General features: G+C 42.9%; 1 protein-coding gene across 1 annotated transcript in view; it reads left to right on the top strand.

Annotated features, from left to right (window-relative positions):
* The window catches only part of TRAPPC9 (trafficking protein particle complex subunit 9), a 544,505-nt gene that overhangs the window by 52,210 nt on the left and 476,405 nt on the right, over positions 1 to 15,890 (top strand). Inside the window, exon 8 of the mRNA XM_072774632.1 lies at positions 14,989 to 15,205. Coding sequence (XP_072630733.1) covers positions 14,989 to 15,205 — 217 coding nt within the window. The remainder of the gene's footprint in view (positions 1 to 14,988; positions 15,206 to 15,890) is intronic.

Here is a 15,890-nt window from a genome sequence, read left to right as displayed (position 1 = left end):
GATCAGGTATAGTTCATTGTAAAATTGATGAGTTGTATTGATTCCCGGCAGACTTTGGCTACTGTGGAAGTTTTGAAAGGAGGAATGTGGTTCTTGCAGGTATTTTCTACTTTAAGAAGCCCTGTGCAAACATAAAAATGGGTAAAAAACACCCTTGGATCTCATGGTGCTGGGTAGGGCTCCAGAATTCCTTTCGTTTGTGAGCAGGGACAGGGATCGACATGTCTTTTAAGTTTATGAAAGTGCTTTACGATAGTTATCTCGCATAGTGAATGGCAGTGCACGTTTCATTTAATAACTGTCTGTGAATTTGTGTATTGGACGTGTTGGTATCACAGGCCAGCGGTGAGGTAGGAATAAGAGAAGGAGCAGTTCTGGCGTCCGAGACTTGGGTTTCCTTTGTTTCCTTGCCATGTGACCCTGGACTAATGCGTAGCCTCCTGTAGCCTATTTGTGAATCTGTGAGATGGGGATGATAATGTTCACTCCTTCCTGGATTTGTTTTAAGTGTAAATAATATCTGAATACACGTAAAGTGCTTACCACACGGCTCGGCACATAGCATGTGTTCAGTATGTGTGTCTGCCCCGTTGGTAGTAAGATCAGTTACTCCTGTCCACAGAGCAGGAACCTCAGGCTAGAGAAGCCTTATGTAGTGTGTGCACAGTCGGATCACAGTTTCAGAGGTGAAAGGGCCTCTGGAAAGCATGCTTGTTGATGCTTTCCTTCATGCTGTGTTCCCTAGCAGAGGCCGGGTGCTGTGTTAGCTGGGTGCTAGCCCTAGGATGCTCAGAGGTTGAACAGGCATGGCTGTGCCTAATGTACTGCTTGAGCTTAAAGTCTAGGGGGGAAGCAGGGAATAAATAGACATACATAAAATGAATTATTACAAGCCGTGATCAGTTCTGCAGAAGAAGAAGACACGCTTGATCACCGAGCTGGGGAATGTTCTCATCAGGCTGCTCTAGTGGCGTTAAACTAGGCAAGGACAAGAAGGCAGAGCATCTCTGTTATCAGGTAGACTGAAACTCATTGACTTTACTTACAACTAATGAAGCAGCCAGCTTGTTGCAGTCACTTAACTTAATCTGCGGGTGTAGACAGATGTTGAACATGTCCTCATAGAAAGTTGGCCAAGTAGTTCATTGTAGCCAGTTGCAGAGAAGAGCACGTTGCAGATGGGAGTTTGCTGCGTGCCCAGGATTATGTTGTAAACACCACCACTGGTATTTAAACCTAGCTGGTTGTGACTCTCCAGTCCGTGGTCTGTGAACTGCATCACAGAGCTTTTCTCAAACAATCCAAGTGACTGAAATTAATTTTTTTTAAGTTTATTTATTTATTCATGAGAAACACACACAGAGAGAGGCCGAGACAAAGACAGAAGGAGAAGCAGGCTCCATGCAGGGAGCCCGAGGTAGGACTGGATCCCGGGTCTCCAGGATCACGCCCTGGGCTGAAGGCGGCACTAAACTGCTGAGCCACTCACGCTGCCCTAATTTTTTAATTAGTAGGAAATGGTAGGTGACAACAAGAGAAAGTGATCATAAGAAATTGAAGACCTTGTCCCGGTGGAACAAGCCGCACACCTTAGCAGGTAGGAGAACACACTGTCGGACGAGTCATGTGTGCTCATCCTGGAGCCTCTGCCTGTTGCAGACCTGGTCGCCAGGGACTGTTCTGGGCCATTTAAGAACATTTTGGCTCGTGATTCTCTTAACTAGAATTGATGACCTCTTTGTCTCTGGTTAATTTTCTTGTCAAAGCCATTTAAATTTTGTGCAGGCCACTCCATTCACATGGGAAAATAGCCTCTTTAAACTTCTTGCTGTGGTTCCTTAATGAAGCTGTTGCTAAGGAAACCCAGCAAAAGCTGGTAGATATGCACATGATAATTGTAACCTCAGAACTTGATGTCAGATTAAGCTCAGAATCAGAGACATGGGGAGATTCAGGAAAGGCTTTTGACGCGAGGGGGGCAGTGTAGATACAGCCGAGGTAAGACAGCAACGTGGCAGCAGGGCAGCGGGCTTGCAGGATGGCGTGCGGGGAGTTCAGAGTTCTCACGGAGAAAGAAACAGGTGCATGGGGAGGGAGGAGAGCCGAGTTCCTTCCTGAGAAGGAAGAGGAGAGAGGGAACATATGTCTGCTTGAACGAGATACGGGCGTGGCCTTGTATTTAGGAGAGGGGTTTTGTGGGGAGCAGGAAGGAAATCGGGTGGTGAGGAGTCGTTGCTGGAGGGACATGAGCAGATGGGCCTTGGGTGGGGAGCTGCCCGCGAAGCCGTGGGGTCTGGCCCAGTCATCTTGTGGGAGCCCTGTGCATTGAGGGGTGGGGAGGGCTAACAGCACGGGCTAACAGACGTCCAAGACAGAGCAGATGCCTCCTGCTCTAGTGGGACCCTGGATCACGACCTGAGCTGAAGGCCCAACTGCCCCATCATTCTTTTAGTTTTTCTAATGCTGTACATTGTAAACGAAAAAGCAAGCCTGGGCTTCTTGAGGGCAGGACTGTGTATCATGTATCTGTGTATTCCTAAGATCTTATTCATAGTAAATGCCAGATCTCTTGTTTGTTAAATGAATCTATTCACAACAGTGTCTGTCCTCCCGTTTTCTTTTCTTTTTCTTTTTAAAGATTTTTATTTATTTATTCATGAAAGACACAGAGAGAGGCAGAGAAACAGGTAGAGGGAGAAGCATGCTCCATGAAGGGAGCTCACTGTGGGACTCAGTCCTGGGACTCCAGGATCACGCCCCAGGCCGAAGGCAGGCGCTAAACAGCTGAGCCACCCAGCGATCCCCTGTCCTCCCATTTTATAAACAGGAAACCCTGATTCAGGTTATGCTACCTGAACACATACGTGAATGCGAGAAATTGGAGGGGGCACTATGGATGATACTGGGAGCTTATTCAGGAAGGATTCATCTTTATTTCTTTACCACCCCCGCCCCCTTGGGTATATTCAGTCAGATGCTTTAGGTCAGATGCGTAGCGTAGCTAGGGCTGTCAGTTTCAAATTAAATTTCTAGTATGACTGCTGTACTTGAAGCCTAATTCATATGAATCTTTGAAGAGGGTCATGTTTAAGGAGCCTGACTCATTAGCCCGTGTGTTTATTAAATAGCTACAACTGTAAGTGATGGAGCAGCCCTCGTGAGAAGCAGGGAACTGTCGCCCATGGTCGTGTTGGTTGGCTGCAGTTGTAACCACAGCCAGCTCTTGGCATTGTCTAGCATGCTCATCACGACCTGCTACAGGGAGCTTTCTAAATACTTCGCCAGTCATCTGTTGAAACAGAGCCACAAGCACTGATGAAGTCTTAATGAATGGAACTCATAAGGATCAAGATTTAGGTTCATCCTATGAAAACATATTTCTTTTTTTTATTTTTTAAGATTTTATTTATTCATGAGAGACAGAGAGAGAGAGGCAGAGACCTCAGCAGAGGGAGAAGCAAGCTTCCTGTGGGGAGCCTGAAGCGGGGTTTGATCCTGGGACTCCAGGATCATGCCCTGAGCCAAAGGCAGACGCTCAACCACAGAGCCACCCATGTGTCCCTGAAAGCATATTCTGAGAGTTGGTGTTGGATCCACATTGAAGAGGGTGGTAGTGGAATCCACTGTTGGAGATTTACATGGTGTCATATGCCTGCATGGGAGCCCAGGGTTCTACAAAATTCAAATTCTAGGGGCACCTGAGTGGCTCAGGCAGTTGAGCATCTGCCTTTGGCTCAGGTCATGATCTCCAGATCTTGGGATCGAGCCCCATGTCAGGTTCCCTGCTCAGCAGGGAGTCTGCTTCTCTTCCTCCCTGTGACACTACTTTGTGCTCTCTGTCAAATAAATAAAATCTTAAAAAAAAAAAAAAACCCGAATGGATAAAGAAGATGTGGTTTATGTATACAATGGAATATTACTCAGCCATTATAAATGACAAATACCCACCATTTGCTTCGACGTGGATGGAACTGGAGGGTATTATGCTGAGTGAGGTAAGTCATTCGGAGAAGGACAAACATTATATGGTCTCATTCATTTGGGGAATATAAATAATAGTGAAAGGGAATAGAGGGGAAGGGAGAAGAAATGGGTAGGAAATATCAGAAAGGGAGACAGAACATGGAAGACTCCTAACTCTGGGAAACGAACTAGGGGTGGTGGAAGGGGAGGCGGGCGGGGGGTGGGGGTGACTGGGTGGCAGGCACTGAGGGGGGCACTTGATGGGATGAGCACTGGGTGTTATTCTGTATGTTGGCAAATTGAACACCAATAAAAAATAAATTTATTATTATTAAAAAAAAAAAAAACCAACCCAAAACAGAATTCAAGTTCTAGCCCAAGGGAATCGCAACTGGGAAACCTTATGGTGGGAGGGAGCATGGCTGCTTCGAGGCTGAGACATCCAGGGTTGGGCAAGCAGCATGCCCGAGGAGGTGGCAGGAAACAGACTATGCAGGCTTTATAGGCTGTGTGCAGTTTCCCTTAGGCTTTATCCTAAGAGCAGTGTACAGCCATCAAGGTTCTTAAGGGCGTACAGTGCTGTAAAGGATCACTCTTCTGCATGTGGAGTGATTGGAAACCTGTGAAAGGCTGGGCAGGAGGTGATGGGATGATGTAGAGGAGGTGGCTTTGAGCTTTGACCGTCAAGTGGGCCTTCATCCTAGCTCTGCCACTTAGTGGCTAAATGACCTGCATGGCTTACTTACAGGGACAGAATTTCTCTAATCAGTTGAACTGCTAATGCCCCGACTTCTCAGGATTATTGTGAAGTTTCAGTGAGATAACACGTCTGCAGAGAACAGCATGGTATCTGAGCATGGCTCAGAGTAAATGTGTGTGAGCAGCTTTTGGGGTGTGCACACCCAATGGGACTTGGTCACTGATTACAGACAGGCTGTGAGCAAGTGGAAGGTACAAACATGATGCTCCATGCCTGGAGTGTGCAAGTGGCTGTAGGTGGCCTGGAGCCCTGAAGGACGGCAGCTGTGGGAGGAAGTCCATGGATCAGCTGTGTGCAGGTGGAGGTTGATGTGCCTTAGGAGCATCTCAGTGAAGTGTCGTGGGTCAGCTGGATTGTACAGCTGTGGCGCTCACCGAGGAGGTCTGTCCCTGAGTGAGCATTGTCATAAAATCCTTGATATCCGAGGACCTCACAATATTGATCACTGAAAGTGATGACATACTTTATAATACAGGTGAATGGTATTACCATTTCTGTTGTTGAAACTTGTCCTTCTTTTTTTTTTTTTTTTTTTAAAGATTTTATTTATTTATTTTAGAGAGAAAGTGAGTGTGTGCACAAGCAGGGGGAGGTACAGAGGGAGAGAGAGTCTCAAGGAGACTTTGTGCTGAACGTGGAGCCTGGCACAGGGCTCGATCCCACGACCCTGAGATCATGACCTGAGCTGAAACCAAGAGTCAGGCATTTAACTGAATGAGCCACCCAGGTGCCTCCATATTTCTTTATCACGTATTTCACTAACTAGATGCTTACTGAGCACTCACTTTGTACAGTTCTCACCTGGAGTCAGGTTCAACAGTTAAGTGCCAGCAAATCTGCCTTTTTTCCAGGAAGGAAGCCCGTGGAGTTGGTAGCCTCTATAATTTGCCTAATTTGGAATTCCAGTTTTTGATTTAATTGGTTCTATTTTATGTTGGCCATTTTCCTGACAAGAGAGACATCTTATCTCACTGTCATGTTCAGATTAGGTGTTTCAAGAATTGTGGATTTCATCCAGTCTATATATCTTATTAACCTTGTAGATTATTTTCTCATTTTTTGGGTTTGCCCCTTTCTTAATTTTGTATGCCTATGTAAGTCTCTATCCTATTTGGGCTCTTAATTATTTTATTTTTCTCTAAAATTTTTAAAAATTTGACTGTAGTGGACACAATGTTACATTAGTTTCAGGTGTAAAGCATAGTGATTTGACAAGTTTATACATTATGTTCTGCTCACCACAAGTGTAGCTGCTGTTTATCCCCATACATCACTATCACAGTATCATTGACTTCATTCCCTCTGCTGTGCCTTTTATTCTCATGACTTACTCATACCTTACGTGGGAACCTCTACCTCCCACTCCCTTTCACCGATTTTTCCCATCACTCCACTCTCTTCCCCTCTGGCAACCATCAGCATGTTCTCTGTATTCATAGGTCCGATTCTACTTATTTTGGTTTTTCATTTGTTTTTTCAGATTTCACATATGAGTGAAATTATATGATATTTGTCTTTCTCTGTTTGACTTGCATAATAGGTCCATCCATGTTATTGTAATAACACAATCCTTCTTTATGGCTTTGTAATATTCCATTGTGTGTGCATGTATGTATGTATCCTTCTATCCATTATCTGTATCCTATCCTTATCCGTTGTCTATCAATGGACACTTGGCCTACTTCCATATCTTGGCTGTTGTAGATGATGCCGCAATAAACATAGAATTGTATATGTCTTTCAAATTAGTGTTTTTGTTTTCTTTGGGTAAATACACAGTAGTAGAATTATTGGATCATATGGTATTTCTATTTTTAATATTTTGAGGAATCTCCGTACTCTTCCACAGTGGCTGCACCAGTTTACATCCCCACCAACAGTGGATGAAGGTTCCTTTTTCCACATCCTGGCCAATACCTGTTATTTTATGTCTTTTTGACTGTAGCCATTCTGAAACGTGTGAGGTGATATCTTATTGTTGTTTTGATTTGCATTTCCCTGATGAGAGTGATGTTGAGCATCTTTTCATGTGTCTACTGGGGGCCTTAATTATTATAATTATTATTTTTTAAGATTTTATTTATTTATTTGAGAGAGAGAGAGAGCATGAGTAGGGGGAATAGAGAGGGAGAGACAGATGGAGAAGCAGACTCCCCACCGAGCAGGGAGCCCAATGCAGGGCTTGATCCCAGGACCCCAGGATTATGACCTGAGCTCAAGGCAGGCGCTTAATTGACTGAGCCATCTAGGTGCCCCCGTAATTATTTTTTTTAATTAAAAAATGTCTGTTAGAACATGAAAGACTCCTAACTCTGGGAAATAAACTAGGGGTGGTGGAAGGGGAGGTGGGCGGGGGGTGGAGGTGACTGGGTGACGGGCACTGAGGTGGACACTTGACGGGATGAGCACTGGGTGTTATTCTATATGTTGGCAAATTGAACACCAATAAAAAATAAATTTAAATAAAAAAAATGTCTGTTAGTAGAAAAAAAAAGTCAAATAATACATAAATCCAGAAGATAACTATTGTATTTTCTGTTTTGGCAATATCACAGTCTACCAACTCTCAAAAACGGTCTTTGATGGGATCCCTGGGTGGCGCAGCGGTTTGGCGCCTGCCTTTGGCCCAGGGCACGATCCTGGAGACCCGGGATCGAATCCCACGTCGGGCTCCCGGTGCATGGAGCCTGCTTCTCCCTCTGCCTGTGTCTCTGCCTCTCTCTCTCTCACTGTGTGCCTATCATAAATAAATAAAAATTTAAAAAAAAAAAAAAAACAAAAAAAAACGGTCTTTGCATGTTTTCCTTAAAAATGCTGATTAAAAGGTAAAAACTTTTACCTCAGTTTTTCAGAATATATAGCAAGAAAGTAAGGGGAAATCCTAGGGGCCAAAACTACTAGAAAGCATAAATCCTGGAAGGTGAGTGAGCCTCAGACACCAGCAAATACTGTCTGGCTCTGGGAACACAGTTTCAACACCCCATATAGGAGGGATAGGAGGTAAGCCTTCGGCCTGCCCCAATTGGGAATTGGATAGAAGACCCATGTGTAAGGACAAGACTCCCCCAAGCCATGTTCAATGAAAGGGTGAATTGGAATAAAAAATTCCCACTCCTCAAAGCAAGAAAATAAGGAAACTAAATCTTTTTGGAAGGAAAAAAGCAACCCAAACTGAGGATTTAATTTAAAGTTATCCTCACATGAGAATGACCACAAACTCTTGGCAGAAATACATAAATCCTCCTGGAATGAGAAATTGTGTTTTGAATGAATCAATGAACAGTCAATACAAAAAGGTCTTCAGAGGGTTCTGAATCAGGATGTTGGATCCTCAACATTACCAACATCACCTTTCTCCCAAGGTCTCATTTAAATATCTAAAGAGGGGGCATCTGAGTGGCTCAAATGGTTAACTATCTGCTCAGGTCATGATCTCCAGGTACTGGGATTGAGCCCCACATTGGCCTCCCTGCTCAGTGGGGAGTTTGCTTCTCCTTTCCCACCTACCCCCTGCTTGTGCTCTCTCTCTCAAATAAATAAATAAAATCTTAAAAAAAATATATCCAAAACGATTTTTTAAAGGAAAGAGCCATGTTCATAATTATATACATTGATAATACAGTATATTAGGAATTCAGAGGTGAACATGGAATACTCTCCTCTTTTATGGAGTTTTTATTCTATTTGAGGAGACAAATCTGTGTTTTGTGAGCTTGGTGGAAGGAGGTATTTATTACAGTCAGGCAGGAGAGGGTATGAAGAAAATGATGATGGGTGGGTGATAGTTTGGTTGTGTATGATCTTTTAATTGGCTTTTAGTTTCAGGCTCCATGAGTTTTCATTGGAGGGAATAGATTTTGTGGAGAATACACTTAAAAAACTCAGGACTTTTTAGAATTAAAAGAACAAGGGACGCCTGGGTAGCTCAGCGGTTGAGCATCTAGATGCCTTCAGCTCAGGGTGTGATCCCGGAGTTCCAGAATCGAGTCCTACATTGGGTTCCCCACAGGAGCCTGCTTCTCCCTCTGCCTGTGTCTCTGCCTTCTTTCTGTGTCTATCATGAATAAATAAATAAAAATCTAAAAAAAAAAGAATTAAAAAAATGCTAAGAAAGATGTACTCGTAAAGTTTGTGCAGTCATCAAAGTACACCTAAGCTTGCTTGATCACTAAACCTAAAGATTGTAAAAGTAGGCAGGACTTCTTGAGGCCTGAGAAATTGGTTTCTAAGGTCATCCAAGAATGAATCCGAGGGAACCAGGGTGAGCAAAGTTAGGCTTTGACTTTGCCACTTTCGGGTAGTATACTTACTGAGGGTGTTGATTGTTCATAAAGTTTCATCTCTCTTTAAGGTTTGTCAAGGTGTTGAGCACATGGTCTGTACACCTGCTCTAGGAGCCTTTTAAGTATGTGCCTAAGAGTGTGGGCACAGCTATCCCTATGTCATCCATCCCTCCACTTGTCTTCAAATGGTGCTGGGAACTCAGCAGAGTGATTGCTTATTGACTTGTCTGTCTCCTCATGACCTTGTCAACCATCGAGGGCCAGATCTTATGTAACTTTGTTTTGTTTCGATCCTTTCCCTTTGAATGATAAAAGCTAAAGAAAGATCCAGTTACTTTAACAGATGCTTTTTAAAGACAGGTCCTTGGTACAAACCTTGTAATCCTGCTTTGGGATGTAGGGAAGAGAGTTACATTCTTTCCTTTCTAAACTGTTTTGACATACATATATGGAAATTTGTGTAATTTTGAATATATATTTTCTCTCTGTATAATTACGGCTAGAAATAAATGTGGGTAGAAACAGAATGTGTTTTCCACACTTGAGAATGTACGATCTCCGCAGTTTTCTGCCTTGCTATTTCACAGTCATTGCTGGTGTGCCATCACCAGGCCAGCTCACAGGAATTGCCACAGCCTTGTTCTTTAGGTCACTGGAGGTGCCAATGTTTGAGATGACTAAAGGCTGTTGAAGCATTTTTGGGAGCATATCTGGCTGGCTAAGTTTGGATTAATACCAGTTACCTCAAAGGCATTAATTAACAATGGTATTTCCCATTTCTTGAACACCCATCAGGAGCTTTAAGCTATGCTGGCTGTTCACATTATTTCATTTAGTCTTTCTGACAATCATGATTAGATTTTATTATCCCCATTAATAAGGAAAGTGCCAAAGCTAGTAATGTGCAGATTTGAGAATGGCATTTGGGTCTTTCTGATTCCTGTGTCTGTACTGTCCTTCTTGATAGCCAGGAGACTCTTCATAGCTCCGAGTTTCTTGATAATATTAGTGCTTTCTTTGTAGTGGTGTGAATAAAATAGGTATAAACTTACTTTCCAGTTAGAAAAGGAATGGTGAATTCACATTTGAATTCCTCAGAGTCCATCTTTAGAGTAAACCTACTTGTCTTGAGTAGTCTTTTAGTTACTTTCCATTGGAGCTTCATGTAGATATCTGGGCCCTGGTGGGCTCAGCCTTCATGGCTGTGCAGTCTACTGAAAAATTAGAACAAAGAAGTGCTGATTAATACTCCCTAAAAGAGCAGTAGATTGGAAATGAGTTTGGGAATTTGATTTCATTTCAAATTTTTGTGAGGATTGACCTAAAATTTTGCCTGGGACTCTTGTATATTCTCCAGATTCTTAGGCTGTGGATGTCTATGGTGACCTGACGTGGCTTTGTCCTGAGGCTCACAGGGTCCAAGGCCGATGAGGAGCTTTTCAGTTAAGTGTTTTCCTGGGGCTCTGAAGCAGTTGTGCCCAAGATTTTTCCATTAAGAATCTTTTCTGGGGCTTGGAGTGATTGCACTTCCACTTATAATGTAGTGTTTATCACTTGGTTTCTCATTATGTTGAAATGATATAAGAAGAATGAAAGAGTATATTACTAATAAGGATATTCCAGTCTTTCATCTTTAATAGTGTCCATGAAAGAATCAGTGGGGACTCTGATGGATTGGAGGCCATAGCTTGTGATCTTTATTTTAGATGGTGGCCTCATTGAGGGTACTAGCTATGATGACTAATATTTTTACCTTCCCGAATATCTTTTTCCATATTTTAAACCAAAAGGGATAGCTGAAGTTCTGGGAGTTTCCAGACATGTGATAAAAGCATTAAGTATTCCTGTCTCTCCTGTGTAGACCTCCTTAGTCCTTGTTCATGGCTGCATCTCACTACACTGGAATCTCTCTGCAGCTGGTACTGTATGCAGAGAGCAAAGACTGGGTCCTTTTCAAACTTGCATATGCATGGATCCTAGACCTAAGCATAAAGCTTCTAGAAAAAAACATAGGAGATATGTTTGGGGTTTTGGGGTAAACAGAAGTCTCTTAGGCAAGGGCACAGAAGGTGTTAACCATAAATGAAAAATAAATTGAGCTACTTTACAATTGATAAATTGGTAAATTGAACTCATTCACAATTCTGCCTATTACAAGACTCCTTTTGGAAAATAAATGGGCAGCAGACTGGGAAAAGATGACATTCAGAATATATTAAGAACTCCTATGACATAGACAAATGACTAACTTAAGAAATGATCAGAAAATTTGAACAAATGCTTTATAATGGAAGATATAGCAGTGGCCACTAATCATATGAAAAAACGTTTGACATCATTAGTTATCAAGTAAATGCAAATTAAAGCCACCAGAATGGCTAAAATAGAAATGACTGATAACACCAAATGTTGGTGAGCACATGGAGTAACAGTAATTCTCATACATTACTGGTGTGAGTATAAAGTGATGCTTCCACTTTAGAGTATAGAGAGAATGTACTTCATGATTAAGGCCATATGTGACACATCTCCAGCCAACATCATAATGGTGAAAAGCTGAAAGCTTTTCCTCTAAGATCAGGAACAAGACAAAGATGTCCATTGTTGCTACTTTATTCAACATAATACTAGAACTTCTAGCTGCAGCAATCAGACAAGAAAAAGAAATAAAAGGCATCCACATTTGTAAGGAAGAGTAAAATTGTCTCTATTTGCAGATGATTTGATACTAAATAGAGAAAACCCTAGAAATGCCACCAAAAAAACTATTAGAATAAATAACTGAATTCAGTAACGTTGTGGGCTATAGAGTCAATATATAGAAATCTGTTGTATATCTATTCACTAATAAAGAAATGACATATCAGATAAAGGGCTAGTTTCCAAGATCTATAAAGAACTTATTAAACTCAACACCAAAGAAACAAACAATCCAATCATGAAATGGGCAAAAGACATGAACAGAAATCTCACAGAGGAAGACATAGACATGGCCAACATGCATATGAGAAAATGCTCTGCATCACTTGCTATCAGGGAAATACAAATCAAAACCACAATGAGATCCCACCTCACACCAGTGAGAATGGGGCAAATTAACAAGGCAGGAAACAACAAATGTTGGAGAGGATGCGGAGAAAAGGGAACCCTCTTACACTGTTGGTGGGAATGTGAACTGGTGCAGCCACTCTGGAAAACTGTGTGGAGGTTCCTCAAAGAGTTAAAAATAGACCTGCCCTACGACCCAGCAATTGCACTGTTGGGGATTTACCCCAAAGATACAGATGCAATGAAACGCCGGGACACCTGCACCCCAATGTTTCTAGCAGCAATGGCCACAATAGCCAAACTGTGGAAGGAGCCTCGGTGTCCATCGAAAGATGAGTGGATAAAGAAGATGTGGTTTATGTATACAATGGAATATTACTCAGCTATTAGAAATGACAAATACCCACCATTTGCTTCAACGTGGATGGAACTGGAGGGTATTATGCTGAGTGAAGTAAGTCAGTCGGAGAAGGACAAACACTATATGTTCTCATTCATGTGGGGAATATAAATAATAGTGAAAGGGAGTATAAGGGAAGGGAGAAGAAATGTGTGGGAAATATCAGAAAGGGAGACAGAATGTAAAGACTGCTAACTCTGGGAAACGAACTAGGGGTGGTAGAAGGGGAGGAGGGCGGGGGGTGGGAGTGATTGGGTGACGGGCACTGGGGGTTATTCTGTATGTTGGTAAATTGAACACCAATAAAAAAGAAAAAAAAGAAAGAAAGAAAGATGAAATAACCCCATTTACAATTGCATCAGAAGAATAGAATACTTAGAAATAAACTTAACCAAGGAGGTGAAAGACCTGTACTCTGAAAACTATTAACACACTGATGAATGAAATTGAAGGTGACACAAATAAATGGAGATATTCCATGCCCATGGATTGGAAGAATTAATACTGTTAAAATGTCCATACTACCCAGAGCGATGTACAACACTTGCTTGGATCTCTCTCCCCAGGTAAGAGAAGCAAAACAAACTATTGGGATTATACCAAAATAAAAGGTTTTGCAGAGCAAAAGAAACCATGAAGAAAACAAAAAGGCTACCCAGTGAATGGGAGGAGATATTTATAAATGATATAGCCAGTAATGGATTAATGTGCAAAACGTAAAGAATTCATAAAACTCAAAACAACTTAATTGAAAAATGGGTGGAGGACCTAAATAGACGTTTTTCCAAAGAGGTACAAATGGCCAAGAGACACATGGAAAAGCGTTCAACATCACTGCTCATCAAGGAGATACAAAATAAAAACATGATGAGATACCACCTCATACCTGTCAGAATGGCTGTTGTCAAAAACACAAAAACAAAAGGTTGGCAAGGATGTGGAGAAAAAGGAAGCCTCATGCACTGTTGGTGGGAATGGAAACTGGTGCAGCCACTAGGGGAAACATCATGGAGATTCCTCAAAAAGTTAAAAATAGAGCTACCACACCATGCAGTAATTCTACTTGTGGATATTTAAACAAAGAAAGTAAAAACACTAATTTGAAAAGATATGTGTACCCCTATGTTTATTGCAGCATTATTTATGAAGCCAACTACTGCTTGGAAGTAGCCCAAGTATCTGTCCATAGAGACACACACACACACACACACACACACACACACACACACTGGTATATTACTCAGCCATAAAAATAATGAGATCTTGCCATTTGCAATGATGTAGATGGACCTAGAGGGTATAATCCTGAGTGAAATAAGTCAGAGACAAATATCGTATGATCTCGCTAATTTGTGGAATAGAAGAAGCAAACCAAATGAGTAAACAATTATAATGAGAGAAACAGACTCAAATTCAGAGAATAAACTAGTGGTCATCAGAGGGGGGATGGGTGAAATATGTGAGGGGGATGAAGAGGTATGGACTTCCAGTTATAAAATAAGTTACAGGAATAAACAACACAGCATAGGGAATATAGTCAGTAATATAGTAACTATGTGGTGAGAGATGGTAACTACACTTATGGTGAGCATTTGATAATGTTTGTAATTGTTAACCCACTGTGTTGTATGCACTGAAAATGCACTAATATATGTCAACTAATTTCAATTAAAAATTAAAAAATTAATACAAAAAATGAGGCTTCCACTTTAGAAAACGTGTGGTCGTCCTGTGGGCTGGGTGGGGGGCAGAGAAGGAACGTGAACACAACCCAGGAGAAGGAGGAAATAACGTGGTGGAATCAGAAAGGCTGTGAGGATTTAGGGACAGTAGAGGCCGCTCACACCAGAGATCAGCGTCTGGGAGGGGCGGCGAGCAGGGTGCTGTAGTGGGAAGACATGGGCACCTGTCTGCTCCTTGGCTTATCCTGCCTGGAATGTCCTTGCCTGGCTGACTCCTTAGTCCTCGTCTCATTTCTGTTTCATCGTGCTCAGAGCCACACTTCGGTCACTTCCTCATCATTGTCTTCCCTGAGGGCAGGGGTCTTTCCCTGTTTCATTCCTTCCTGTGTGTGCCCAGCCCCAGGAGTGGCGGCTGCAGAGAAGGCATTCGATGAACTCATGTTGACGGAATGGGAACACAACACCCATCAGGGTTGTTGCATTTGGCTGGCGCACAGGGAGGCAGTGGGATCTAGAGTCAAGGGGCAGACTGGGGTGCCAGGGAGGCTCTGGGCTTGTGGGTATGATACTGAAGGGTTTCCCAGCATATCCCAGCTGGATGGCAGGCTCTGGACTGTGCTCTGGTCATACCAGCCCACAAAGGAGAAAGGACAGGATGACCTCGAAGAGGTGGGCCTCAGAGCTTTTGGGCCTTGCACGTCACACTGCTTCCATGCTTTTCTGGGGCGTGTCATCACGGTGCACTGTCCAGGCCCAGCCTTTCCCCAATGTTTCATCATGTCTTTGTTTTGTGAAAAAGCTTTTTTTATGTGTTTCCTTTCTCAAAAACTTTACTTCCTGTCTGTGCTTCAGCTTTCAGAGGAAGAAAAAATTCAGCGGTACAGCATCCTCTCTGAGCTCTACGAGCTGATTGGCTTCCATCGAAAGTCTGCGTTCTTCAAGCGTGTGGCCGCTATGCAGTGTGTGGCCCCCAGCATCGCAGAGCCTGGGTGGAGAGCCTGCTACAAGCTCCTCCTGGAGACGCTTCCCGGCTACAGTCTGTCACTGGATCCCAAAGACTTCAGCAAAGGTACTGAAAGTCTCATTGTTGGAACTAAAAATGTCGCTTGGACCCTGTTCCCTGTGGGTTGTTTGAGCACTTGCTCTCCTGGTTAGGCACTATGGTTGGCAGGAGGGTTCAAAGATGACTAAGCCCCATCCTGCCCTTGGTACTTATGATAATACAATTATAATGAAAAGTAGTGCTGCTTTGCTTGGGGACTGGCATTCTTTTGGCTGGTCCCTTTCCTGCCCCTGGTAGTGGTAATTGGTGTTAAGGGCAGAAATAACTGGGGATACTTGGGTTGCTCAGCGGTTGAGTGCCTGCCTTGGGCTCAGGGTGTGATCCTATTTTGGGGATTGAGTCCCATGTCGGGCTCCCTATGGGGAGCCTGGTTCTTCCTCTGCCCGTGTCTCTGCCTCTCTCTCTCTCTGTGTCTCTCTTGAATAAATAAATAGAATCTTAAAAAAAAAAAAGGGCAGAAATAACTGGACAAGCCATAGACTTTGTGGGATTTACATTCAAAAGGCTCAGTGGTGTTGGTGGCAGAGACGTCAGAGCTGCGAAGGTGGGGATGAGCTCACTTAGGCCACCTTCCAGAGAGGTTTCATGGGGGGAGGTTAGTGTTTAGGAGGAGGGTATAGTTTTTAGAGCATTTACATGATTGCTCTGTAGAGAGAGGATAAAGGGTAAAGGTTTCTAGCTGTGCTGGGAA

The sequence above is a fragment of the Canis lupus genome, chromosome 14 (assembly GCF_048164855.1).
Source record: "Canis lupus baileyi chromosome 14, mCanLup2.hap1, whole genome shotgun sequence".
Taxonomy (NCBI): domain Eukaryota; kingdom Metazoa; phylum Chordata; class Mammalia; order Carnivora; family Canidae; genus Canis; species Canis lupus.
Note: the sequence above shows the minus strand (reverse complement) of the source record. Positions and strands in the feature narration are given on the sequence as shown.